We start from the raw sequence: 26,719 nt of genomic DNA, 5'->3' as shown, positions 1-26,719 counted from the left end.
TGTCCAAGATCATACAGCTAGTTAAGTGTCTGAGTTCCAATTTGAACTGAGGAAGATGAGTCTTTCTAATACAGCTCTCTATCCATTGTGCCACTTAGCCACCCATATCTATTATTTTCTCAGCATAAATTTCCAAAATGACATCCTCTGCTCCTGTTCTTCTTGGAAGTTTCTTATTTGTCATATGTTGTATGTGGTGTAACAGATAAAGAATTGACTCTAGAGCCAGGGAAACCTGATTTCAAGTCCCACTTCTGGTGCATACTGACTGCGTGACCCTTGGCAAAGCCCTTGTTCCAGGCAATTCTCTTTGATCATCAGTTACAGAGAAGGAGCTGACCTATGTGAATAGAGTACTGAGTTTCCTCATCAGTTCCCCGTACCAGCGAAATCACACGTCCAGTCTCTGTCCCTATCTCTATATGCCAAAGCCTGTCCATATCCACCATGTAACTCTCCATTACCCTCTGTATATCATTCATTTCCAGTTCTTAAAAGACTGTCAAACTTCATGTCTAACAGGCTCAGGGTCATTGAAAATACTAGTAGATGGTGATAAGGTTGGCTTAGGGTTCTGACTCTAATTGTCTTCCCATTGACCAAGTTCACCCTATTTACAGGAAGGAGTGGTCTCACCCTACATGGCAGTTTCTTGCTAGATTTCAAGTTAACCCTGAAGTGACCAGTCCAGGATCCTAGCTCTTTAGAGGCTAATTGCAGGGACTCCCTCCCAGGAGGAGGAATATCAGGTTGGATGGCCTAGATTTATTACTGCCAGCTTCTCAGAGATGCCCAGGAGAGGGGCAGACTCAGACAGGTGCACCTGTCTAGAAATAGCATGCACTTGGAGTGAGAGGAATATAAAAGCCTGAGTCTCGGAACAGCTTCTTAGATCTCCCCCTTCCCTTCCTCCCACTCCCCAAGGACCCAGAACAGACATAAGGAAGCCTAGGCTGCTCCCTGGTAAGTACCAAATAGAGTAGACCAGCTGAAAATCCCCATTCATTTGAGATGTAACAATTATAATCAGGCAAGAATAAACTGGTGTTTGGAGTTCTCTTCTATGGAAAGGAGACAGACAGACAGACTGTCTCTGCAACTATGCTGAGAATTGTCTCTTTGACTTGGCTTTTCTATCAGCCCCATCACTCAGTCAAAGGTGAAGAAAGTCAAGTGGAAGTAGTTTAAAGAAAGCCTCCCTAAGCTACCCAGGTTCTGAACTGTCTGGCATTCAGGGTCTCAGTTTCTAAGGTTCTTTTGCTGAGTCTGTGTTTGCAGGCGCTAGAATAAGCCATGGATTTGCGCATTCACAGTCTTCTCTGCTTGGATAGGGACCAAATTAGGATTTGCTTCTATTTTAAGGAGAAGAGGGGGATAAGTGAGAATATGAAAGTGTGACTATAAGCATGTAAGATTATTTGTGCACTCATACAAATATGTCAGTGTAAGCATATAAAACAATTCTGGATGTATATGAAGATGAGAATGCAAATATATATTCTGTACAATATACTTTGCTAACATCTAATATAAACAATTTAATGGATTAGTCTAATATATAATATAAACAATATAATGCATCGTGCTAAGAAATAAAAATGTTATTTATTTAAATAATTTATAATTTATGTGATTAAATAATTTATAAATAACATTTATTTGAATAAATAAGTCATTTTTGCTATATAATATTAAATAATACATGAATATAATATAAATATATTAACATTAAAGTAGATGTTTTTGCAGGGAGAGGGAAAGTTGAATTGAGAATGATTTTTTTAAATCAGAATCTCCATTTCTTGTAAAGATGGTACAGGTAAGGGGCATGGAGATAGAGAAAGAGAGAGAAAACTCAAGTAAATCTGCTGTGCCCATCTTTCAGTTGAATTCAGTCCAACAAACACGGTTGAAATGCTTATGTTCAAGGCACATATAGAAGAGGCAATAACAGTGGATCCAAGCCTCCCTTCTGGTACATTCTGCTATTGAGATCCTGGAAACATTATTTCTCCTGTCTCCAAGTTGCAAAATTGCAGAATAGTTGCTGACCTGCATTGTTAAAAGGAATTTCCTACCCTGGGAGTTCTCTCTTCTAAAGAGATCACAGGCCTGGAAAGTCATTCCTGTCCTCCAGTAGCTCATATTCTACTGGAGGTTCAAACCTGTACATAAATAAATATCAAGTGTATAAAAAAAATTAGTCAGAAAAGAGCATTAACAAGTAGAGGGAGTGGGGGAACATCAAGAGAAGACAACTGGGGGGCCCTGATCTGTGCTTTGAAAGGAGGCCAAAGAGTCAGGTAGATGATGCACTGGGCCCAGAGACTGAAGACCTGAGTTCAAATCCAGACTCAGATGCTTACTAACTGTGGGATCCTTAAATAGTCATTTAAGCCTATTTGCCTCAGTTTCCTCATCTGTAAAATGAATTGAAGAAGGAAATGGCAAACCACTAGAATATCTTTGCCAAGAAGCTCCCAAATGAAGTCAGGAAAAGTCAGACATGACTGAACAACAACAAGAAGGTGATGGGAAAGAAATAATAAATTCTAGATGTGGGAAACCACTGGTATAGGCAGGAGAGATGGAACACTGTTTATGAGGAAGACTTAGCAGGTCAGTTTCTGTTGACTAGTTCCCCTTGTTCTAGGAGCCATAAAACGTCCCCAGAGAGAAAGAGAAAAGGAGGGGGGAGAATAGAGAGGGAGAAAGGAGGGAGACAGAGACAGAAATAGAATAATAGAGACAAGAGAGAGAGTGAGGCAGAAAGGGGGAGAAAGAGTGAGACACACAAACAGACACACACACACACACACACACACAGAAAGAGAGAAACAGAGAGACAGAGGGAGACAGAGAAAGACAGACAGACAGAGGGACAGAGAGACAGAGACAGAGAAATAGAAACAAAGAGAGACAGAAATAGAGACAAAGACACAGAAGGAGGCAGAGACAGAGGCTTGTTGACCACTTAGTATAAGTCAGGCAATATGCTAAGTATTGCACATACAAAGAGAGCCCAAAATAAGCTCTGACTTCAAGGAGTATTCGATAAGAACAGTATTTTTAATAACTGTCACCATGCCAAATACTCAAAATCTCCAAGCTACACAGAATGATAAATTTACAAAATATTGACATCTAGTTGAGGATATCAAAATCATACGGGGCCAAGGAGTAGGTGCATGTCATCCTTGTTGCTCTGTCTGCTGCTTTATTTATAGGATTATGTTAGTGTCCACGTAGAGTGCATGTGGATGGCAGAGAGATGCTATTGGTTAGTCTCCAGAGGATGAACTCACATCTTGATCTTTATTCAGATTCAGAAAAACAGCTTTTTCATCCACCTGTGGAAAAAGTCACAGACTATTAAATAGAAAAGAATATTAAAGATCTGTCTCAGAATCAGTTCCACCCGAACTCCATAAAAATATGAAAAAATTAATTTATATCAATTGATAATAGCAATAATATAATGTCTGAGAAGTCAGAAGATAAACTACTAGGACTTCACTGTCATCACAGACATAAATGTTTACTCACAACTGCCTGGAAATAACATTTAAGAACATTTTTTAAAATGCATCAGTCTAATAATCTGTAAAACATTAAATGAAAAAAAGAACAAACAGCAGTACAGTGATATGTCACAAGACCATTTAGGTCCGAACTTCATTTTTTTTTAGGTTTTTGCAAGGCAAACGGGGTTAAGTGGCTTGCCCAAGGCCACACAGCTAGGTAATTATTAAGTGTCTGAAGCCAGATTTGAACTCAGGCACTCCTGACTCCAGGGCCGGTGCTCTATCCACTGTACCACCTAGCCACCCCTCGAACTTCATTTTTAAGAAAAAATGAGAATGAGATGAGTGATCATCATCATCATCATCATCATCATCATCATCATCATCATCATAATGAGTAGGCTGGATTTGAACTCAGGTACTCCTGACTCCAGGACCGGTATGCTATCTACTGTGCCACCTAGCCGCCCCATAACCATGTTTTTAATAAATGTAGCTAGTGAATAGAATGCTAAACATAGAGTCAGAAAGGGATGAGTACAAATTTAGCCTCAGACACTTACTAGCTATATGACTATAGAAATGCCATTTTAGTGCTGCCTCAGTTTCCTTATCTGTACAATGAGAATGATACAGACTTGTTGTAAGGATCAAATGAGATAATATTTGTAAAATGCTTTTCAAATCTTAACATAGCTATATAAGTGTTAGGATAATAATGATGATGATAATGATGCCACTACACCAAATATTCATAACCTCCCATATTTCTGAAATAAAAACTTCCAAAATAAATTCTTCAGTTGTTTATTAGTCATGTCTAATTCTTTATAACCCCATTTGAGATTTTCTTGGCAAAGATACTGAAGTAGTTTACCATTTCTTTCTCCAGCTCATTCAGCAGATAAGGAAAAAACAGGCAAGATGAGGTAAACAGGGTTATGTGACTTGCCCAGAGTCACACAGCTAGTAAGTATCTGAGGTCAGATTTGAATTCAGAAAGATGACTCTTCCTGCTTCCCAGTCCAGTGCTCTATCCACTCTACCATCTAACTGCCTCAAAATATATAGAGACTTAATAGAAGAAATCAAAATCATACGGGAACAGAATAAAGTATATATTTTTCTCATCATCCTATCTTCTACTGGAGTTGTTCAGGGATATGTTCAGGGAACCTACAGAAGGTATCTGTATCTCAATAATTTTATTTGATTTGGAGAACAGTCAGTTTGTCCACTTACCTAAGAATCCACAGAACTTTTACATAGAATAGTAACAGTAGACCTGCCCCAGGATTGGCATCTGAATTGCTTTCAAACCAAGAGGAAAAGAACAGGATAATGATAATAACAACCTCAAAACAGTTGAGAACTCAGGCTTGTAAAATGTGTTAAGGCTTATATTTTCCTCCTAAAATTCCTACAAACTGGGTAGTGAAAGCAAAGGTCACACAACTAATAATTGACAGAGCCAGGATTCAAACTTGGGCTTCCCAAGTCCAAATTCAGAGATCTTTTAAAGATTCCACATTGATTTTGAATCCTTTTCTCTGAAATAGTGTCCCTTTGTTGTTGTTCAGTTGGGTCTGATTCTTCCTAATCTCGTTTGGGGTTTTCTTGGCAAATATACTGGAGTGATTTACCATTTCCTTCTCCTACTCATTTTACAGATGAGGAAACTGAGACAAATAGGGTTAAAGACTTGTTCAGGGTCACACAGCTACTGTCTGAGGTCACTTTTGAACTCAGGTCCTCCTGTTCCAGATAGAATGCCTGCATCAGTGCCCCTATTTTTATACATAGTTCTCTACCAAGCAGGGCAAGCAGGTGAATCACAAAGGAATATACAAGATGTTTCCAAGAGTGCATGTAGATACATACAATATCCTGAATAAAGTCTAAATTATTCTGTTTGGCATTCAAGGCCCTCTATAACATAACCCAAAAGCCAAGATTTCCAATCTCATTCCTGTCCAAGCTGACAGTAAGCTTCTGAACAAGCTTCAAATAAACTTTCAAAGAATCCACAGTAAGTCCTGAGTTTCATCTGTAAAATGGAGGTATTCATGCTTCATCTTCCTAACAAAGTAGGCTGAGGAAATCTCAAAAAAACACTGAAAGCAGGACTTTGAAAACTATGTCTCAGTCAGATCTTTCGTTCAAAGGTCTTTCATTGCTTTCTTTTCTCCCTGGATGGAAATATACAGAACCTCCTTCAACCTTGGTCCCCATCTTATGTATCTCTGACTATCTTCACATTTTACCTAAAATCATTTTTGTATCCTTGTTTAATCCCCTTCCTTCTTCTTTGTAAACTAAAGGGTCTGGGATTATGCTAGTTTCCATCTTTGTATCTGCTTAGGATCTAGCCTACACAGTAGTGATAATGATAATGACAATAATATTAAGTAAATACATATATATATATATATATATATATATATATATATATGTATATATGTAGTATCTACAATGTACTGATGTACTGACAGCCCTTGACTAAGGACCCTTGGAAACTGGCTAGAGAATGCTTTGCTACCAAGATACTTTGTCTTGTTTTTGTTTTTTAGGTTTTTGCAAGGCAATGGGGTTAAGTGGCTTGCCCAAGGCCACACAGCTAGGTCATTATTAAGTGTCTGAGGCCAGATTTGAACTAGCCACCCCACTACCAAGATACTTTGGCTCTCAACACCATCTTGAAAACTTGCTATAGTTGAGAACAAGCACAACTTGGTGAAGTTCAATTTCTTGTTTTTCCTAGCTTTGAAAAGCCCACTGTAGGAGAGTAATATAGTGACAGCACTGAGTAAAGGAGCAGAAACTAGAGCAGAATTTCTATACATTTGGCAAACAATTTCTACTTACTTTGGGGTAGGTAATTGAGGTTAAGCAACTTGGGGGGGGGTCACAAAAGCTAAGTATTTGCAGCTGGATTTAAACTCAAACCTTCCTGTCTGCAAGGCCAGCACTCTCTCTACTGCATTGTCTAGCTGCCTCCTCTCTTTACTTTTGTTTTTTATTTTTTAGATTTTTTTCAAGGCAATGGGGTTAAGTGGCTTGCCCAAGGCCACACAGCTAGGTAATTATCAAGTGTCTGAGGTTGGATTTGAACCCAGGTACTCCTGACTCCAAGACCAGTGCTCTATTCACTGCACCACCTAGCCATCCCCTCTCTTTACTTTTGAATGAACAATTTGGGTGAATGGTTTGGCCTCAGAAATGAGACAGTATACTTCTTAAATTTATTCTCCATAATGTTAACTAAGATGATTTTTTTCAGGTTGATTTTAGTTCCCTTCCCTTTTGTATGCCCTATTGGTCCCTAGCCTGAAAATTAATCAAGGCACTTTATGCCTAGACTTCTGAGAATTATTGGGGATTGAGTGGAGGAGAATAGGATGAATTACCTGGATGGGAGGGATATAGTTCTGTGTCAAGAGATACAAGCCTTGTGAACATCAACTCCCTGTAAGAAAAGTTTGATCATATTGAATATTGAATGGGGTTGAGGTAAAAGGAGGATTTCTCTCTCTCTCTCTCTCTCTCTCTCTCTCTCTCTCTCTCTCTCTCTCTCTCTCTCTCTCAGATTAAGAGAATCTTTAAGAAGAAATTAAGTTGGACCTAAGTAGGGAAGTTGTATGATATGAGAAGCTACCCATATGAACTTTGGCAAGTTGCATCCTTGTTTCAGTTTACTCTCTAAATTGAGAGGACTGAAATTAAGTTTTTAACTGAAGATTTCCACACTTGAAAACATTATATTTCAATATGAATTATATTTTTATAATCCTTTGTATTTTATTTTATGCATTTAAACATTCAGGGGGCAGTGTTTCACTGGATTAACAAAATTGTCCATTACCCCAAAAGTTAAGAATTTATGAATTTAGATGATCTCTAGAGTCCTTTCTGGCTCTATATTCATCTAGTTCTTTGTAAACCTTGTAGGTCTATATGCCCGTGAAATATTTCAGGGACCCCCCCCCCAGAGAACAAACTCTCACAATCTGATAGAAGTATATTTGTTGTTGTTCAGTCATTTAATTGAGTCTGACTCTTCATGACCCTGAACCAAGGGGTTTTCTTGTCAAAGACAATGGAGTAGGGTATCATTTTCTTGGGTTAAGGCAAACAGGTTAATTGGCTTGACCAGAGTCACATAGCTAGTAAGTATCTGAGGCTGAATTTGAACTTAGGCCTTTTTGACTTCAGGTTCAGAACTCTACCCATTGAGCCATCTAATTGTCCCAAAGTGTCATATATATGTATGTATGTATGTATGCATGCATATATATATATATATATATATATATGCTTTGATTATTTTGCCTTTGTATACCAAGTGTCTACCACAACTTAATAAATGCTCATTGGATTAATTTGGATTGAATTGGTCTGTCCTCAATAATATCTATAGCAGTGGTTCTGAAACTTTATGGCGTCATTGGATTTTACAGTCTGATGGCCCTTTCTCAAAATAATATTTTTAAATGAATAAAGCAAAAAAAAACCCCATAGGATTACAAAGGAAACAAAAACTTTACAAAAATAAATATGTAATTTTTTCCCATTCTAGTTTTGTGGACTTCTGAAATCTATACATAAAACCCTTGAAGGTCCATGGACCCCAGGTTAAGAAATCCTGATTTATAGTGATGGTAGTCATGATGCCCACTGGACTCTGATGATTCTAAAGGAGAGAGTAAGGCTGTTGATTCTGCACCACTCTGCCTCACTCTATTCAATTTACTTAAAAGTCAAGATAGCACCCTCCTGATGTCCATTGATCCTCCTGCTCAAGAATGAAGGATGAATAGCCACCATGATGAGCAGTGAGGTTTTACTTTCAACTTCTTACTCCTCAGTTTCTACATGAGTGTGGATAAGTTGGACACTCTTATCTTTTCTCTGCCACCCTGGATGTCCAAGGTTCTGGGCCTGTTTGATCCTTGAATTTAATAGAGTTTGGCTTTTATCCTGCAGGTCATGGAGAATGAAGAAAATGAAGACCTTGGTCAAATCATTTTCCAGATTCCCTTTCATAACTATCTTCTCCCTCCTCCCCAACCCCCATAGTACTCAGTCTCTCTCCTTTTGGCTGAGCTGAGTTCAATTCCAAAAGTCACTGCATCCCACTGAACTTTGAGAGTTAATGCTGAGCCAAGGGAATATATCTAACCATAGTCTCTTCCTTTTATGCCCTGACTCCCATTGGCTCCAGGAACACATACAACTCCAAAATAGCTACTGTGCTGGTGAGCCCTCAAATCTGATCTCCCCCTGAGATATGTTAAGTCTAGTAACCTGAGAGGCCCATCTCATCACAAGATGTCTCTCTTACCACCTGGCCCCCATATGGGACAGAGCAAGGGGATGTTGGGGTTGGAGTGCAGAGGGAAGAGGCAGCTATTACTCTATTCCACTCTAAGCTACTCCCATTCCAACCTGTCAAAGGGAGAGACTGGAGGGGAAGAACTAAGGACTAGAGTCTTTGTGAAGAAAAAGGATAAGAGCTCGATCATTATAATAACTAAATAGCTTGAAATTTAGACAAAGCTGCGTGTAGACTCACATTTTAATCCAGAGTCCATGAACTTGCTTTTTTTAACTGTATTTTTAACTGTAATCAATATAATTGATTTCCTTTGGAATCTTATGCATTTTACTTTATGCATCAAAAAACGTTATTCTTAGACTAGGTTTCATTAGACTACCAGAGGGGCCCATAATATGAACAAGGATAAGAACCCCAAACAACACAATCTCTAGGAGCAGGTAGGAGTGTTGTAGATAGAGTGCCAGGTCTGGAGGGAGAAAGATTCATCTTCTTGAGTTCAAATACACTAGCTGGTAATCCTGAACAAGTAGCTTGATCCCTTTTGCCTTAGTTTGCTCATCAGTAAAATGACCTGGAAAAGGAAGTGGCAAATCATTCCAGTATTTTTACCAAGAAAACCCCAAATAGGGTCACAAAGAGTTGGACATGACTGAACAATAATACACAATCCCTAAGGACGATTATAGAATTCTGATCTAGGAAGCTGAGACTTGGATAACTACTTGTTCTCTACATCTGCTCTAAGCATCCTCTAAGATAGAGTTCACTTTTCCTGCCATTGGATGTGGTGGGTCCATGACTTTGTAGACAGAAAGAATCTTAGATTGCTGTGCTGAGGGAATAACATGTGGCTTAGTGAAAATTGTCCTCGATTGAGAAATTAGTGATCAGTCAACAAATTGCTTTGTAACTTTGGGCAGCAACAAGAATAGTAATAATAATAATAATGATAATAACAACAACAACACATGCTTCTATGGTAGTATAGTATGGGCAGAAAAAGAAACTTTGGACTTGGTTTCAGGAGAGGTATGGACAAAAACTTCTCACGACTTACTGGCTTTGGGACCTTGGGCAATTGAGTTAACCTCTCAGAAACTCATTTACTCCCTTTGCTAAACAAGGACAGCAATAGCATCTGAAATGGGCATCTAGGTGAGGGGTAGTAAATAAAATGCTGGATCTGCAGTTAGAAGGACCTGAGTCCAAATCCAGCCTCAAACACTAGTTGTGTGACCTTGGGCAAGTCATTTAACTCAATTTGCCTTAGTGTCCTTCTCTATAAAATGAGCTGGAAAGGAATAGCAAACCCTTCAGTATCTTTGCTAAGAAAACTTCAAATGGGATCACAGAGTCAGACACAATTGAGACAAGTAAACAACAAGAAAGTCCCTTCCAAATCTCAAATTCTTTATTTCTACAAAATCATTTTTCCTTCTTTCTTGGTTCCAGTTTTCTCTTCACTGAAATGTGGGAGTCCAATGAATCATTTTATGATTCCAGAGCTGGCCAGATGTTCTTAAAGATTTCTATTTCACCTCAAGTGTCTGGCAGACTGGCTTATAATATCCCTAAGGGTATAACTGAGGTTTCCCTGTATTATGAAATAAAAAGAGAAGTTAACATTTCTTAGTTTTTCACTGGTGTTTGGGGTCCTCTATAAGCCACCATCAACATCACTCAACAATAAAATTTGTGTCCTGGATCCCATCATTCCCCTGTTCTTAGGTAGGACCCTTTTTTTTTGTAACTAATCTAGGAGAGAATTCAGAGAATATACATCCCTGTATGATTATATATAGTAAAAAATAATACTGGTCAAGTGCCATTAATTAGCTCAGCATAGTTTTATTTAATGACACTAGTGCAAAATGAAAGGATTGGCTAGATGATCAGTAAAATTTTTTTCCAGGAGAGAAAGCAGCAGAGAGAAGAGTCCTGGAGTTGCAAAATCTGAAGTCCTGAATTTAAATCTTAGCTTGGCTACTTATTCACTGTGTGACTTTAGGCACATCATTTTATCTCTCTGAGATCTTGGTCTCATTTGCAATTTAAGAAAGTTGAAAACAGATGATCTTTGAGGTCTCTTTCAGATTTAATCTTCTGAGATTCCCCTTGGACTTGGTTTTCCCAGCATAAAACTTGCACCTTTTGACTGTAGTTTCTATAAAAGAAGATTTAGGCATGCTTTCCCTTTGACTATGACCCTGTGATGCCCCTTGTGAATACAAAAGGAGAGTGAAAACTGGCTGTAACTCAGCCTCTTCTCTACCTTGATGCAAGATAACTGTTTAGCTATTGACAAAGGAGGAAAAAAATCATACTAGAGATTCCCATTGGACTAGAGCAAAGAAGGCAGCTTAGGTTCTTGGCAGGTCAGTTTCAGGGAAAAGCTTCCAAGATGGTGAATTCGCTTCAATTGTTTGCACAACAAGCAAGAGTTGGATACTAAGAATTGGATAGCTAGATGACAGATGGAGGAATAGATAGATAGACAGATAGCCTAGATCAATTGATAGCTGTATGAGATGGATAGTTAGATTAGATAGATAGATAGATAGATGGATAAAATGATAAATATAATTAGACTAGATGGATAGATAAACTAGATAGATGAAAAGATAGACAGATGGATAAATAGGAGAAAGATTAGAGTATGTGCCAGTTAGTGTGCTAAGTATTTAGGATGAGAATACAAGCAAATAAGGCAATCCCAATCCTCAAGGAACTTATATTTTAAGGGAGGAAGACAATATACAAAGGAGAGTTGGAAAGTGAGAGGAAGAAGAAGTACATTCATACGAGAGGAAGGTTGCTATTGAAAAGATAGAGGAGTTCAGAGAAATGGAACCAGGGCTGAAGCAACCAGGACCTAGACTATAGTAGTCTGGACCAGGAACTCACTGATCAGGAGAGTGGCCTTCAGGGGAGAGGCTGCTGACAAGGAGATGATTATAGAAGAGGAACTGGGGGTAAAATGGAATCTGGTGTAGCCAGTGTATCCCCCCTGCAACTGGAACCACCCAGATAAATGGGACCCAAGAATATTCCAGGAGAGGATAAACCCCCAGTGCTTGGTGGGAAGGTCAAAGTTACACTTGGAGGGTGCCCTGGGGCATATATGCATATATGCAATCATCACAGTTAACATTTATATAACATTTTAAGGTTTACAAACCTGTGAGATAGGAAGTGTATTATTATTTCCACAGAGAAAAACGAAGGTTGAAAAAATTTGAGGTCATATAGCTAGTAATCCTTGGATCTGGGAATGAAAACCAAATCCCCTTACTCCAAGTTCAGACTCTCTCCATAACTGAAGCATATGAGACAGGAGCATATGAGAGACAAAGTAGAGAACAGGGAGGGTCTGCTATTAGGGACCAAAGTAGGAGAGGTGGCCTAGCCTGATAAAAAGTGCACTGGATTGGAAGTAAAAGGCATAGTTCTATCAAAAACTTGTGTGACCTTGAGTGATCTTGGACAAATCACTTCCTTTCTCTGTGCTTCATTTTCCTCATCTGTAAAATGAAAGCGGACTAGGTGACTTTTGTGATTTCTTTAGGCTCACATCACATAGTTCTAAACTGAAGAACATCCATTCTGAGTTCTTTGGGCAAAATTGGCTATGAGCATATGTATTTTTGGCCATAGCTGCATACTGACCACCATCAGTGCCAGCATCATTCAGAACAAAGAACAATGATGAAGTCAAAGATTCAGTATATTCAAAGATTCAGGTAATTCCCCTGGAAAGGAGGACTGCCAAAGAGGGAGTGTAGGAAAAGTGTGCTTGAAGTCCAAATACTTGAATTCAAATCTCAGGGTTGATCACTGATTAGCTTGGTGATCAAGTCATTTCTCTCTGGGCTACATCTGTCAAATGAGTGAGTTGGATCAGATAATTTTCTAGTTTAGGGGCAGCCAGGTGGCAGAGTAGATAGAGCACCAGCCCTTGAGTCAAGGAACTGGGTTAAAAATCTAGCCTCAAGACAAGTTATCTGATCTTGGGCAAGTCACTTAAGCTCAATTGCTTCCCCCAACAATTATAAGTGTGTATACCTACACATATATGTCTATATATGTAATATATATGCATGCACATGAAAAGAACAAAGAAAGGCAGGAAGGAAGGGAGGGAGGGAGGGGGAGGGAGAGAGGAAGAAGAGGGAAGGAGACTGGGGTGGCTAGATATTGCAGTGGATAGAGCACCAGTCCTGGAGTCAGGAGTACCTGAGTTCAAATCTGGCCTCAGACACTTAATAATTACCTAGTTATATGGCCTTGGGCAAGTCCCCTAACCCCATTGCTTTGTTAAAAAAAAAACCCTAAAAAAAAAGAAGAGGGAGGGAGGGAAGAAAGAAGGGAGGAAAGGAGGAAGCTAGAATCTTAAGAATGGGGTTTGGGCCAGACCTCTAGGTCCCAAGTTCAATTGTCACACCTCTGGGTTTCTGAGATATTTTTGATATGTGTGCTTTAAAAACATTACCAAGGTATGCAAGTAATGCACAGATGGGACAAACATATATGAATTTTTGTTGTTAAGTTGATTCAGTTGTGTCTGACTTTCTGTAGCAATGTCTTTTCCTTTTCCAGCTGATTCTACAAATGAGGAAACTGAGGAAAACAGGGTAGAGTACATAGCTACTAAGTGGCTAAAGCTGGATTTGAATTAGTAGTCTTCTGACTCCAAGGTCAGCTCTCTATCCACTTTATCACCCATCTGCTCACATATAGGAATAGATTTTGTTTATATCAGACCCAGAAAGGTGGTATGGAGACTGCTCAAGTTTGAGGCATGTTTGAACCCAATCAGCAATAAATATAAATATAAATATAATAGGAATTTCTAATACCTGGAGCAAATTCATTTCAGTTGGAGTAGGGTAAGACCTCAGGCTATACCAAAGTTACTACTGAAAAGGTTGGTTCTGCCCTGGCTGTTCATGTGGTATGGGTCTCCAGGCCAGATGACAAGATAATGGCATTTTGCTTCAACTGGCAAGTCTAGGTGGTAGTAATGGAAAAAGGCAAATCTCCAGAAGTGAATAAAACCCTACTGAATGTGAGCGTGATGTGCAGTGATTTAAATAGAAAGGAGAGAGGTAAAGCAGAGGGAAGAAATATGCCTCACCCCTACCAATATTGGCCCCCTGGGTTGCAATGTCTTCCCCCTACTTAGTTATAGCTTTACCATTCAGTAGGTTTTCCTTTGTGGGATGGGTAATTCTATCTAACTCCAAAGGGAGTGCTTTAGGGTAAGACTAAAGTAGCAAGGGTTGGGAGGGATCTATACATTTTTATTTGAAATCAATAATATGAAAAAAATAAGCAAATTAACATTTGGGTAAATGGTTTCTCAGGAGGAGGTTGGCAGGAAGGTAAGGGATCTGACGATAAAAGGTCCTGGGAAAATCCTAGCACTTTTTAATTATATTGTACAATATAGAATTGACTTTAAGCATATCATATCTTAGGGGCTTCTGGGCCTCATTTTCTCCATCTGTAAAGTGGGCAATTCTACCTTAGAGAGTTGTTTGAAGAAAGTACTCTGTTAACCCTAAAGTCAAATATGCACTTTTCTTAATATTAGCTCTACCTAACTTTTTGTTCTCTAAAAGGAATACCATGGGCTTTCTTTAAATAGCCAGCTTTTCGAATATATTTAAAAATATAATTTGGTTTGCAAAAATTTGATTAAAAATGTATGCAAGCCTCTTGCACAAAGTGAATTCCATAAAGTATTGAAAAAAGCCACCTCCCTAACTAGTTCATGGATTCCAGAGAGTCAGAATTTCCTGGACTCCTAATGCAACCAAATGAAACCAAAGAAACCAATTCTTTCTCCAGTGGCCAAGATGGATGAAGATTTCTCCTCCCAGGTGAAGAAGATTGGTCTGGCCATGGGGACATCCCTATCAGACAAAGACATTGACTTGCTGCCGTCAGACATGAGGCACCATGGTAAGGTGTGGGAGTTAATGTAGATTAACTAGCCTCTAGCTGGGTTCTTTCCAGAACTGGGGGAGAGTAGAGCCTGGACAAGGCATCTCTATATACTCTAAGCAAGGTTTTGAAATTGCCCATCTTCTTTGTCACTGTCCACCTCAGACCTCTGTTAACATGAGACTCGGATTATCCTAAAATATATACCAGTGTAGGGGGAAGAGTAAAATTTTGGCATTAAGGGATTGTACATTTATGTGAGGAAAAAGTGTCCCATTCTGTATTCCTCTAATGTAGTGGCCAAGTCTCAGCTCTGGGCCTTCATCATATTTGTCAAATTAATGAACAAATAATTACACAGTCCCTAAAGCCTTTCTTTGGGCTATTGGCGATAAGTGATTTCCAGTCTCTGCTTCTGTTCTTTTCCTAGATACCCAGGGTCTATCCCTCTGCATATCATGAGGGTCCTGAGCTTATTCTCTGCATCTCTTTCCTTGTCTTTTTGAGCCTGGTGTCTCAAATGGACCAAGCATGAGTTGTAGTTCAAACATTAGACCTCTGACTGCTACCATTCCAATCCATCTAACAACTATCATGCCCTATCAACTCTCCCCAAAGTGGTTTGAAAGAAAGCATAGTTTATTGAAGAGGCTGAGTTTGAATTCTAGCTCCAACTCTTCTATCCCTGGGTAAATCACTTAACCTCTCTGACTTTAATATTTCTTCATATTAAAATGGGAAGGAAGGAAAGAAATAGGCATTTATTAAGTATGCCCACTTTATTATCTCATTTGATTCTCACAACTACCCTGAGAGAGAGGTAGTTTGGAGATATTAAGGGTTTAGTTCTAGACTATTGCAATAAAGTAAATTCAGAGCAAATCACAACAATTTTTTTGGTTTTCAGTACATAAAAATGTTATGTTTATATTATGCTACAGTATTAAGTGTGCAATAGTATTATGTCTAAAATAATATACATACCTTAATTAAAAAACTGTAATGCTAAAAATGCTAACCATCATCTGAACCTTCAGCCAGTTGTAATCTTTTTGCTGGTAGAAGGACTTGCTGCTGATCGATCAGAGTGGTGGCTGATGAAGGTTGAGTTGGCTTCAGCTTACTTTAATTTCTTAAAGTAAGACAACAATGAAGTTTGCTGCAATGATTGACTCTTTGCTTAGAACACTTGAGGTCATTGTAGGGTTATTAATTAGTTTAATTTCAATATTGTGTCTCAGGGAAGAGGGAGGCTGGAGAAGAGGGAGAGAGACGGGACGGCAGTCGAAACATACACAATATTTGTCAATTATGCTCATCACCTTATATGGGTGATGACATATAATAAAGATGATGACAAAATAATGATAATAATATCAAAGATCACTGATCATAGATCACCACAACAGATATAATAATAAGGGAAAAGTTTGAAACACTGTGAGGATTACCAATATTTGACACAGAGACATGCTGTGAGTACTATTAGGCAAAAAAATGATGCCTTTTGATTTGCTTGGTGCAGGGTTGTCACAAACCTTCAATATGTTAAAAAAAAAAAAAGCAAAAAACAACAGCAACAACTAAATCCACAGTAGCTTGAAGCATAATAAAATGAAATGTGCCTGTATTACTCCCATTTTATAGATGAGAAAATTGACACAGCAGAGTTGAAATGACTTGTCTAGGGTCATAACAGCTAGTAAAAGTCTGAAGTCAAATTTGAACTCAGGTTTTCCTGAGTCCAGGACCTAGTTTCTAATGGAGATCCTAAAACTTACACTGTCTCATATATATATGTATATATATGTACCATTATTATTCTAGGCTCTTTCAACTACAACAGATTCTTTGAATACATGCAGAAGTTTCAGACCTCAGGCCAGCAGGAGGAGATCATCCGAAAATCCTTCCAGATGTTGGACAAAGATAAGAGCGGCTTCATAGAGTGGAATGAGATCAAGTAAAGGGCAGGGAGTGGCCCTGGGCCCCATCCTTCCCTCCCTTTGTCTGCCTTCTCCTCTACTCTTAGGAGTCCTCCCTCTCTTCCTCTAATCAGAGAATCTTAGAACCAAAAGGGATTTCAATTATCATCCAGGACAACCTCTGGATTTTCCAAATGAGGCCCACAGAGAAGCAGTGACTTGGCTAAGGTCATGTAATCATTTAAGGGGACTGTCATTGGAGTTGGGAGTAACATTTTCAGACTATTATCTGACCAAAGACCTGTGCTAGGTGCTAACCCTCCTTCCAAATTGCACTAACTCTTCTCCCTTTAGGGGCTCATAGATTACACACACTATTGATGCAGAGGGGCATAAAAAGATTCACCGATAATAGGAAGAAAATGTTCAACCGAACAGGAATACACACTCGCTTTTGTTGTACTTAATCTGTTCTTCCTCCCCACATACCCTCCCTTCTCCTGTCTACTATCTGCCTCTATATACTCAAGAGGATGGGAGAGAAGAAACAGGCATTGCCCCATTCTAGGTTTTACTCATCTGGTCACTCACCATCCCCAAGTGCCCTTAACTGGGTCCACAACCTCCTCTGAGAATGACAGCCAAGAAACAACTTAGATCCAAAGCCCATACCTCTATACTCCACCCATTCTGTACTTCTACAGTCCACCTATTCCAAACCTTCCCATTCTCTGAGGTCCAGGGATCTCTGCTTCACAGGTACATCCTGTCCATAATCCCCAGCACTGGCCCTGCAGCCCCCCTGACAGATGAAGAGGCTGAGGCTATGATCCAGGCAGCTGACTCAGATGGAGATGGACGGATTGACTTTGAAGGTTGGGAATATAGCGACTGAAGGTGGGGGGCAGATTCTGGTTGTTATGGTGATTCAGGGAATGAAGAGACAAACTAATTGCCAGTTCTTCAGGAAAGGGTTTGACTCCCAGGCAATCTAGTCTCTGCTCAGGTCCCAGAGTCTTCCCAGTCTACCTCTATACCTCTTGGTGATTTTTTTTTTTTGCATATTCCCAGAACATATCTTTGTAGCTGTCACAAAACTGCAGAATTGAGAGATACCTCAGAGGTTATTTGGATAAATAAATTCCTTTCTAAAATATAAATCCTATTTATAATATCCTTCATAAAAGGTCAACTAGTTTCTTCTTGAATGCCTCTAGAAAAAGTAAACACTCCTCTTGAGAATACTGGTAGTCAGAAATCTTTATGATGATTCAAACTGTTCTTTCCTGTAACTTTCCTGGTCCTAGTTATCATCATTAGAGCCAAACATTCATTTAAGAAACATTGCCTAATCAATTAGTAGGTGCAGAACATGATGTTAGGCACTGGAGGTGATATAAAGTTTAAACAACATATCATCCCTGTTTTCAGAGAACTTACAATCTAGTAGGGTGATGTGATGCTTACACAATTAACTCCAATACATGACTTCATTGACCTTTCTGAGCCTCAGTGTCCTCCTATGGGGGAGAAAGGAAGGAATTAAATCTTTGCTAAATATGTGTAGGCACTGTGCTAAGTGTTTTACAAATATTAGCTCATTTGATCCTCATAATAGCCCTGTGAGATAGGTGCTATTGCTATTCTCATTTTACAATTGAGAAACTGAGGGAGACAGGGGTTAAGTGATTACTACTGCACACCTACTAAGAGTCTGAAACCATAGATTTGAACTCCCATCTTTCCGAGCCCCTTTATCCACTATACCATCTATGTAAGAGAATACCTGAATTACCTTGGGGATGAATTAAAAACCCCAAGAGACAGAGTTTCTGGGTAATTAATAATCAATTTATTAATTAGGCTAGCCAGCAAGCAATAGATGATCAGTAGTTTCTTTTAGGAACTAAGATAGTCCATGGAGGATCTGAAAGTTATAAATAATCCTTGAAAAGGAGTGCCCTTGACAAGTGAAAATGAACCTTAATTGGTAGACATTTTGAGTTGAGTAGTTGTCCTTTGATCTCAAAGAAGACCATGATTTCAGAAAAGTGATGTCATGACATGTCCATAAGATTGGAGTGAAAGAATGTTGTGCAAAGATACCATTCTCACTATTTCTTCAAAACTCATGTGAGCCTAAGTGGTCTGACAGGAGGATCTGAGGCTCAATGGGAGATGTTGATCTTTTAGAGTCAGATCAGGTGTTTCTCAGAACACTGAGTCTTCTCAGTGCTATAGTCATGCTTAGGACCTTTGACTTAGTGATGTTCAGTCATAACTCCATATGTGGTAGCTAGGATTCAATGGCTTCTTAGCCAAATGGACACATCTACTCTTCTGAACTATGGTTTGTCTTTTTTTTTTTTTTGGAAACAAACTTTCAACAGTAGGGTAAAGCTAATCTGTCACTTAATGGTCTAATTTTATGGGGAAAAACTTTTTTCTTAAAGATTTGATTTATTTTGAGTTTTACAATTTTTCCCCATTCTTGCTTCCCTCCCCCACCCCCACAGAAGGTATTCTGTTAGTTTTTACATTGGTTCCATTGTATACACTGATCTCAGCTGAATATGATGAGAGAGAAATCATATCCTTAAGGAAGAAAAATAAAGTATGAGATAGTAAAATTGCATAATAATATAACTTTTTTTTCTAATTTGACAGTAATAGTCTTTGGTCTTTGTTCAAAGTCTATAATTCTTTCTCTGGATACAGATGGTATTCTCCACTGCAGATACCTATGGAGACAAACTTGACAGTAAAGTTAATCTCTCTCAATGGACATTTAAGGAGGATATAGGCTAGAAGTCTTCAGCTCCTCCTGCTAAGAATATAGCTTGATCATGAAACTTGGCCACCTCCAGCAATCTGGACAGAGATATCCATCCTCATCTGGTTGGTTTTCTTCTTCATGAGATGAATCATCCTAAATTCTAATGGAGGACTCTTTTCCTTAGGGCAAGAATTTACCCAGACTGGTTCTAAAGTTTTCTAATTGATTGGGGTTCCATCCAAAATTGAAGAGATCTTCTTTATGGGTAGGAGTAATCTCATCAATCAGTCATGTCCTTTAGAAACTAACTTTTTAACAAAAACAGGACCTTACTGAGGAAATTAAGGATAAAAGCCTAGATCCCAATTTAATAATTGGTTATTAAATATAATAGTAAAATAATTTCTTTCAGCTTATAAGGTCACCATTACCAGCAAATGGAAAGCACACTTAAAATGTTGTTTTACAAGTATCAGGTTATGTTATTATTAGAGAGTTGTAAAAGAAATGCTATCTAAAAAGATCTTCAGGTCTATATTGACAGATGGGATCAGAAAAGGCTTCATGAAGGTGACAGCATTTGATTTAGGCTTTAAAGGAAGAAGAGGAGTTTAATAAATTAAAAGAAAAACAATACAGGCACAAAGATTGGAACATACTGGTGGTCTTGTAGACTGAATGAACAGAAGTACTATGAGATAGACACCAAGTTGTGGAGTTGCTTGAATGTCATTTTCTTGAAGTTTGACTTTGAGAAGCAATAGGGAGTCACAGAAGACTTCTTGATCAGGGGAATGATATGGTCTTTTGTAGTTATTTGTGCTTCATACTCAAAGAAGATGCCATGACAAGCACATGAATTGGATTTGAGTGAGGGGGTGCTGTGTTAAGTCATCAGTCTCACTTTTTCCTCCAGAACCATCTGGGTCCAGTGGCTAGATATGAATTAGGATGCCTGGAGATGGCTCTGGATGTGAGGCAATCAGAATTAAATGACTTGTCCAAGGTTACACAGCTAGTAAATTGATACTGTCTGAGGCTGGATTTGAACTCAGGTGCTCCTGACTTCACCTACCTACCACAGTCAGATCAAAGGAAAAGAAGCTGTAAAACAGCAGTGTCAAACTCAAATAGAAGTGGTGGGGCACTAAACAAGACATAAGGATCCCAGTAGGCCTCATAATTGACTTAGAAAGCCACATATTAACATTACCTAGGTTCTACTGGATTTTTATTTATTTTTAAATATTTCCCAATTATTTCTCCATTAGGGCACCAAGAGTAATCAGGATAATTCTTAGCTCCATACACAAAAGGGGAAAATGGAAAATTTATGCTGGTGTGAGGAAGATTTCTTTCCAATGTGGGCAGATGAAGTGAAGGGAAGAGTCAGTTGTTTTATGTCTCATTGAAGTCTGCTCTTGGTAAATGGAGATCCACTGAAGCCTTTTGAATGTAGACATTTCTCTCATTGGTTACAGAGTTGTCAGACTTTTGCCAAGGGAGCTGAGTTTGGAGACACCCTGCAGACACTCTCAGGAAGCACTTCTCTTTTCTCTTCTCTGCTGATCTGTGGTTTAGCTGGTTTGGCTTCCTTTCTGCTGGCCCCTTTGCTCTGGTTACATTTATTTTAAACTCTTCCCCATCTTAAGGATTCACTTACTCACATTATTGCTTTTCCACCCAGATATACAGTCTCTGAGGAAATTTCTTCCAATGAGCAATGCTCTTTGAGCATTATGGAGAGTGAAGTCCTGGAGACATGCCTAAGCTTATTTCTATTTTCACATGTTGGGTCTGCTGTGGGTCTTCTGGGTGGAAATGTCCTGTTTTAGAGATGTGGGTCTGGAGCTCAGAAGAAAATTCATAATTGGAAATAAGATGTGGGAGTGGATTGCATAGTTTTTTGATGGCAAAGGAATAAATACATTTGCCAAAAGAAAAAGTTGAGATAGAGAAAAGGGCAAGAAGCAGAATCACAGTGTTCTGGAAGAGGATGAGGAACCATAGTAGACAAAGAAGTGAGAAGAGAGTTGGGAAGATGTATAATCCTGGAGTCAAGGGGAAAGGGAAAAAATGGTCCTCATTAAAAGAAGAGATAAAGTACTATAGAGATGATGAGGAAGATGAATACTGAAAATAAAAGATTGATAAAATTGATAATTATGTCATCATTGGCAACCTTAGAGGAGGTATGGAGAACTTCTGGCCCTCAAGTCATGTAGAGCTGTGAAATCATTTGGTCTGGTTGCTGCCAAGACAACTGCAAGGCAGGACTTAAAATTAAATAAATCTAGGAACTTTTTAGGATTTCTAAGCTGACAGTTTTGTATAATATGAAAATGATGTTATAAAAATCTAAATGGCCTTGGCATTTGGCCCACCCCTGCCTTAGGAAGACTAGCTTCAATAGTGATAGAGTTGGAGTGGAAGGTAGGATTAAGATTAGGCAAGAATAGGTAGTGAGGAAGCTGAGGTATAAGATGAAGATAATTTTCTCAAGTTTAGCGGTGAAGGGGAAAAGAAAACTAGAGGGATCAAAGGGAGACATGTTTTGAAGACTGAACATGTTGGTAAGCAGATGTGGAAGGAGCCAGAAGCAAGGGAAAGATGGTTTGAAAGATACATGAAAGAAGTGGATGTGGGATGGAGAAAGGGATCCCAGGTCAAGAAATTAGCCTTAAAAGGATAACACTTGGAGTTAGAGAGAAGTAGAAGATAGTGGGTGATGCTGTTAAGTAGTTTTAAAGAACAGAGCACTGAGGGAGTTGTTGTCTGCCAATCTTCACAGGGAAACAGAGAGCTAAGTCAGCTGCTTTAAGTGTGGTGGGTAGGAGTGCCAGGGAAAAGAGGAAAAAGCTCAGAACAATTGCTTTAGGCAATGAGATAAAGAGCTGATAAAATAGGATTTTTAGAGCAGCAGAGAGGACCCAACTGAGCTTATGTACCATAAATTTGAAGGGGATGAAATTAGCTCAATCTTTTGACTTCCCTCCACTGACAGATCCTCGCAGATCTGGAGCAGGAGAAGAGAAATTAGACAGTGGGTAAAGATTCTTCAGGGTAAAGATTCACAGGACAACTATTTCAATTAGATTCAGCAAATACCTATTTAACTGCTGTTATGAGCAAGGTCTTTAAAATAGTTATCATGTACTGCAAGTCTGGTTCTCCAGGCTAAACATCCCTATTTCCTTTCAACCCAACCCTCCTATGTCTTGGTTTCAACTCCCCTGATCATCCTAAAATGCCGTCTGGATGTGCTTTTGTTTGTCTCTTCTGAAATATAAAACCCAAGACTGAATGCAATTCTCTTGAAGTACTTGATTAGAAGATAGTTTGTATTGATCATTCTTATCCCTGCAGGACAAAATTCCTGAAAACATCTGAGGCACCCCAGAATCATCTCCTGGATTTTCCCCAATATCTCTGTCTTGCTAAAATCCTATACCATTCACTGGCTGGGGCTGATACAGAACACAACCTTTAGGCTTGGAGCCAGAAGGTAGCTGCGGGACCAGCAACAAAGATATAGCCTCCCTGAGGACACTAGCTCCCTGAATTTCAGGAAGGATAAATAGCTTCCCCTTGACCTTGATCAAAGTCCTTTGATTCTGTTCCCTCTATTTCTGCCAAGTTCTGTTTTCTCACCCTATGAGTTTTCATGTATTTACAAGTTGCCTGTTGGTGAGTTCACTTTAATCCTAAAACCATCATGCCCTAGAGCCTTAGAGATCTGGTCTAACCCCTTCAATCTTACTCTCAATAAAGATTTGGTGTCTACTATGTGTTAGGCATTAAGGATAAAAAGAAAAAAAACCCTGAAAAAATTCCTATCCTTTAGGAATTTACATTCTACTGAGGAGGAAAATATATGCATACAGATAATAATAATAATAATAATAATAATAATAATGTTAGAGATTAAAGGAGGCAAAGGAGAGATCAGAGCATTCTAAGAACATTTGAGGAGGTAGAGAATACTCTTCAATTCAGTGAATATTTATTAAAGGCTTACTGTCTCTGAAACTAGATTTTCAGTCTCTACAACTAGTTTTTTTAAGGCTCTGGGCTGCAGAGGAGAGATAATAGGATCACACATTTAGAGATTAAAAGGATCTTGAGATACCTAGTCTAATCACTTCTTTTAACAGATGAAGAAACTGAGGTTGAGCAACTTAATGACTTGCCCAAGATGGCAGAGCCAGGATTTCAACCTGGGGTTGACCCAGGTTCAAGGCATCCTGGGAATCTGTCCCACAAATAGACAGAAGGTTTCCACTCCTGGACATTTTGGGTAGTCTTAGTCTTGTATAGGAATATGCCCATCATTGTCTTGTTGACTCCATATTCATTGAGCTTTCTCCTCTCCCCTTGAGGTGCAATATAGAGGAAAGACCATATGACATACTATTATAGGCACACAGAATCCTTTTCTGGACTCTCCCTTTCAGGTGCCAGTATCTTTCTCTATTCCTTTTTGGTCATTTGGCCCAATAGGAGAAAGTTAAGTAGAGTCTTAGAAGATCTTGGAGATCCTGGGTCCTGCCTATGTAACCTACTTGCTGTGTATCTCTGAGCACCCCAGTCATCTCTTGGATCTTCCCCAAAGTCTCTGTCTTGTTAAAATCCTATACCATTCACTGGCTGTGGCTGTTAAAGACCACAACCTTTAGGCTTGGAGCCAGGAGGTAGCTGTGGGACCAGCAGCCACCCAGTTTTTTCCTGATGTAAAACAGTAACAGTGATCTTTCCCAATCTCCCTTTCAATGAGTTGTTGCAAGGATCAAAATGATGTAATGGGGCTTTTGAGACAGAGGGCATTATACCATGACGTATTCATTATCTTTTTCCTTCTCTCTTCAGAATTCTCTGATATGATCAAAAAGGAGAAGATTCCAAAGAAGAAATAGAAAGAAGACAAACTCCAAGTTGCTCTTCACCTGAGTGCATCCGGTCCTATTTACCTTCAGCTATGAGAAAGTTATTGTGTGTCATATGCCTATGACATTGAACATACAGTAGGCCAATGAGCCTGGGATGGAGCAAGATATCCATTGGTGAATCACATCACAACTTTTATCATGCAAAACAGAGCATTAGTCCCTTGAGGGCAAGGGTTGCTTTTTGTGTTGGCCTTTGTCTCCTTAGTACCTCTTAGTGCCTTCTTCACAGTATTCGGTTAATAAATGTTTGTTTAATTGAATGAAATTGAACAAAGGAGAAAAGATTGATAAGTGAACTAATTTAAGGATAACTGTTCATATACTCTGTACATATCCACAGTCATCCTTGGAGCTAGATCCCAACCTGCTATTTCATTGGTTCCTACTCATGCCACTAGTATCTAAAGGAGGGACAAAGGCTCCTTACAGTCCTGTTTTTACTTTCTCTTCTTCATCCCTACTTTCCCATTCTGCTCCTTAGACACAGAGAAGGAAAGCACCCAGGACTAATTAGACTTCTTAGTGCCCCAGAGGATGGTTGGGAAGCTTTGGTCAATAGCCAGCTTTTCAACTCATCCCAAACCACTGGAAGTGGGGGGAGACCCATGATGAGTTCAGGAAAGAGGCATAACCTCTGCTGTGGATACTGGCCATTGGCCATAGGTTTACGTCTTCCCTAGAACAGCCTGGGTGGTACCTCTGGGATGGGGTGGAAAGTATGCAAGAGGGAAAGAGAAGGGAAAACACCTCTCCTATAACAAATTCATCTTGCTGTTCTAGTGTCTCCTACACAGGAGAACAAGACCAAGGTTGCTCCTTTTCAGTTAACCTGTCTGTGATGAGGGCTGACCCTCCTCAGGGCCTGGTCAACAGTTTAGCCATATCTGCATGACTGTTATCTAGCTAAGAAGTGGAAGGGAGAAAGGGAGCAAGAAAGAATGATCTGCTTAGGAATGTCCTCTCAGTTCAAGGTGACCCCTGCTCCCAAAAGGCTCCCTGGTAGGGAGGGTACAGGTCTACCAATTACTCCTCCCCTTGGTACATGACTCCTACCTGCTCAGAGAGATTTTCCCAGTTAGAGGCTCATCAAATAGAGTAAGGAATAGGGAGTTCAGTTGAATTTAGGCCCAGGACAGAGACAAATTTCAGATGGTCTGGAGGAGCAGCATTGGCTTTGGAAACCCCAGAAAAACATATATCTGGGGTTGTACAAGGAATTGACAGGGTAGCAACAGGGGAGAAGGTGAGCCTCAAAATGAGACGGTGATTCTAGAATTCACAGGGCAGTCCTGCCCCTTAATGGCATGATAGAAAATGAAGAACCCTAGAAATAGCTAGAAATTCCTTGAACTACTCTACCCCTCTAGAAACATGCCTAGAAGTATGGAATCCTGGAAATCTGTCCACCAAGTGGACAGCTGGAATAGTCTGAGTCCTCTATAGGGGCAAGTCTACTGTTGTCCCTTCTAAGTGAAAGTAATACTACTGCATAGATATTCTTGTATTGGAGTTCAACATAAAGGGAAATTTCCATAAAGATTCCAGGAAGATTCCTTGGGGCGGCTAGGTTGCGCAGTGGATAGAGCACTGGCCCTGGAGTCAGGAGTACCTGGGTTCAAATCCGGTCTCAGACACTTAATAATTACCTAGCTGTGTGGCCTTGGGCAAGCCACTTAACCCCATTTGCCTTGGAAAGACCTAAAAAAAAGATTCCAGGAAGAGCAATTATCTCCTGAGCAGATGAAGACCCAAGGTCCAAAGGCTGGGGTGCCATCTCCTAGGTTATGGAGAAAGAGGTTATGGCTTGAATAAATTTGTGGGCAGAAAAAAACAAAAAGGGGAAAGACAAAGAAGCCAAAATGTGAAAAACCAGTTGTGAATGAGAGTAGATTTGCACAAGAAGCATTCTGAAGGGTATCAGAGTTCAAGTGAAGCACTAAGCCCTAGCCTGGAGAAAGCTACTGGTAGAAAGGAATTGTTCAAAGCTTCTCAAATCTTCCTTAAAGAGATAAATCCCTCTTAGAACACCCTCAGAAATATTCCATTATGGCTTCAGGCCAAGTCTTGCTGAAGCTTTTTTTGAGTTGGTTTCCTGTTTAATTTGTATACAGACAGGTTTATTTTTGTTAAGGAATAGCAGTAGCTGAAAGCCAATTAGGATTTTAATCACATAAATAGCATAAAGATGGCCCAGGAGGAAGGGGAAAGGTGCCCTCTGTCACTAAGGGGTTCCAGGTTTGGGCTCTATACTCTAGCTTATTATA

The 26,719-nt window shown here is 39.4% G+C and overlaps 1 protein-coding gene across 1 annotated transcript; it reads left to right on the top strand.

Annotated features, from left to right (window-relative positions):
- The first annotated feature begins 883 nt into the window (after nt 1-883).
- PVALEF (parvalbumin like EF-hand containing) lies at nt 884-25,283 on the top strand. The gene is made up of 5 exons (XM_074220636.1): nt 884-963; nt 14,713-14,826; nt 16,636-16,771; nt 17,493-17,608; nt 24,376-25,283. Exons 2-5 carry the CDS (start codon nt 14,721-14,723, stop codon nt 24,420-24,422), a joined length of 405 nt encoding a protein of 134 aa, XP_074076737.1. The 5' UTR covers nt 884-963; nt 14,713-14,720; the 3' UTR covers nt 24,423-25,283.
- The last annotated feature ends 1,436 nt before the right edge of the window (nt 25,284-26,719 follow it).

The sequence above is a fragment of the Macrotis lagotis genome, chromosome 2 (genome assembly GCF_037893015.1).
Source record: "Macrotis lagotis isolate mMagLag1 chromosome 2, bilby.v1.9.chrom.fasta, whole genome shotgun sequence".
Lineage (NCBI taxonomy): Eukaryota > Metazoa > Chordata > Mammalia > Peramelemorphia > Peramelidae > Macrotis > Macrotis lagotis.
The sequence above is the reverse complement of the archived record's forward strand: the minus strand, read 5'-3'. Positions and strand labels throughout refer to the sequence as shown.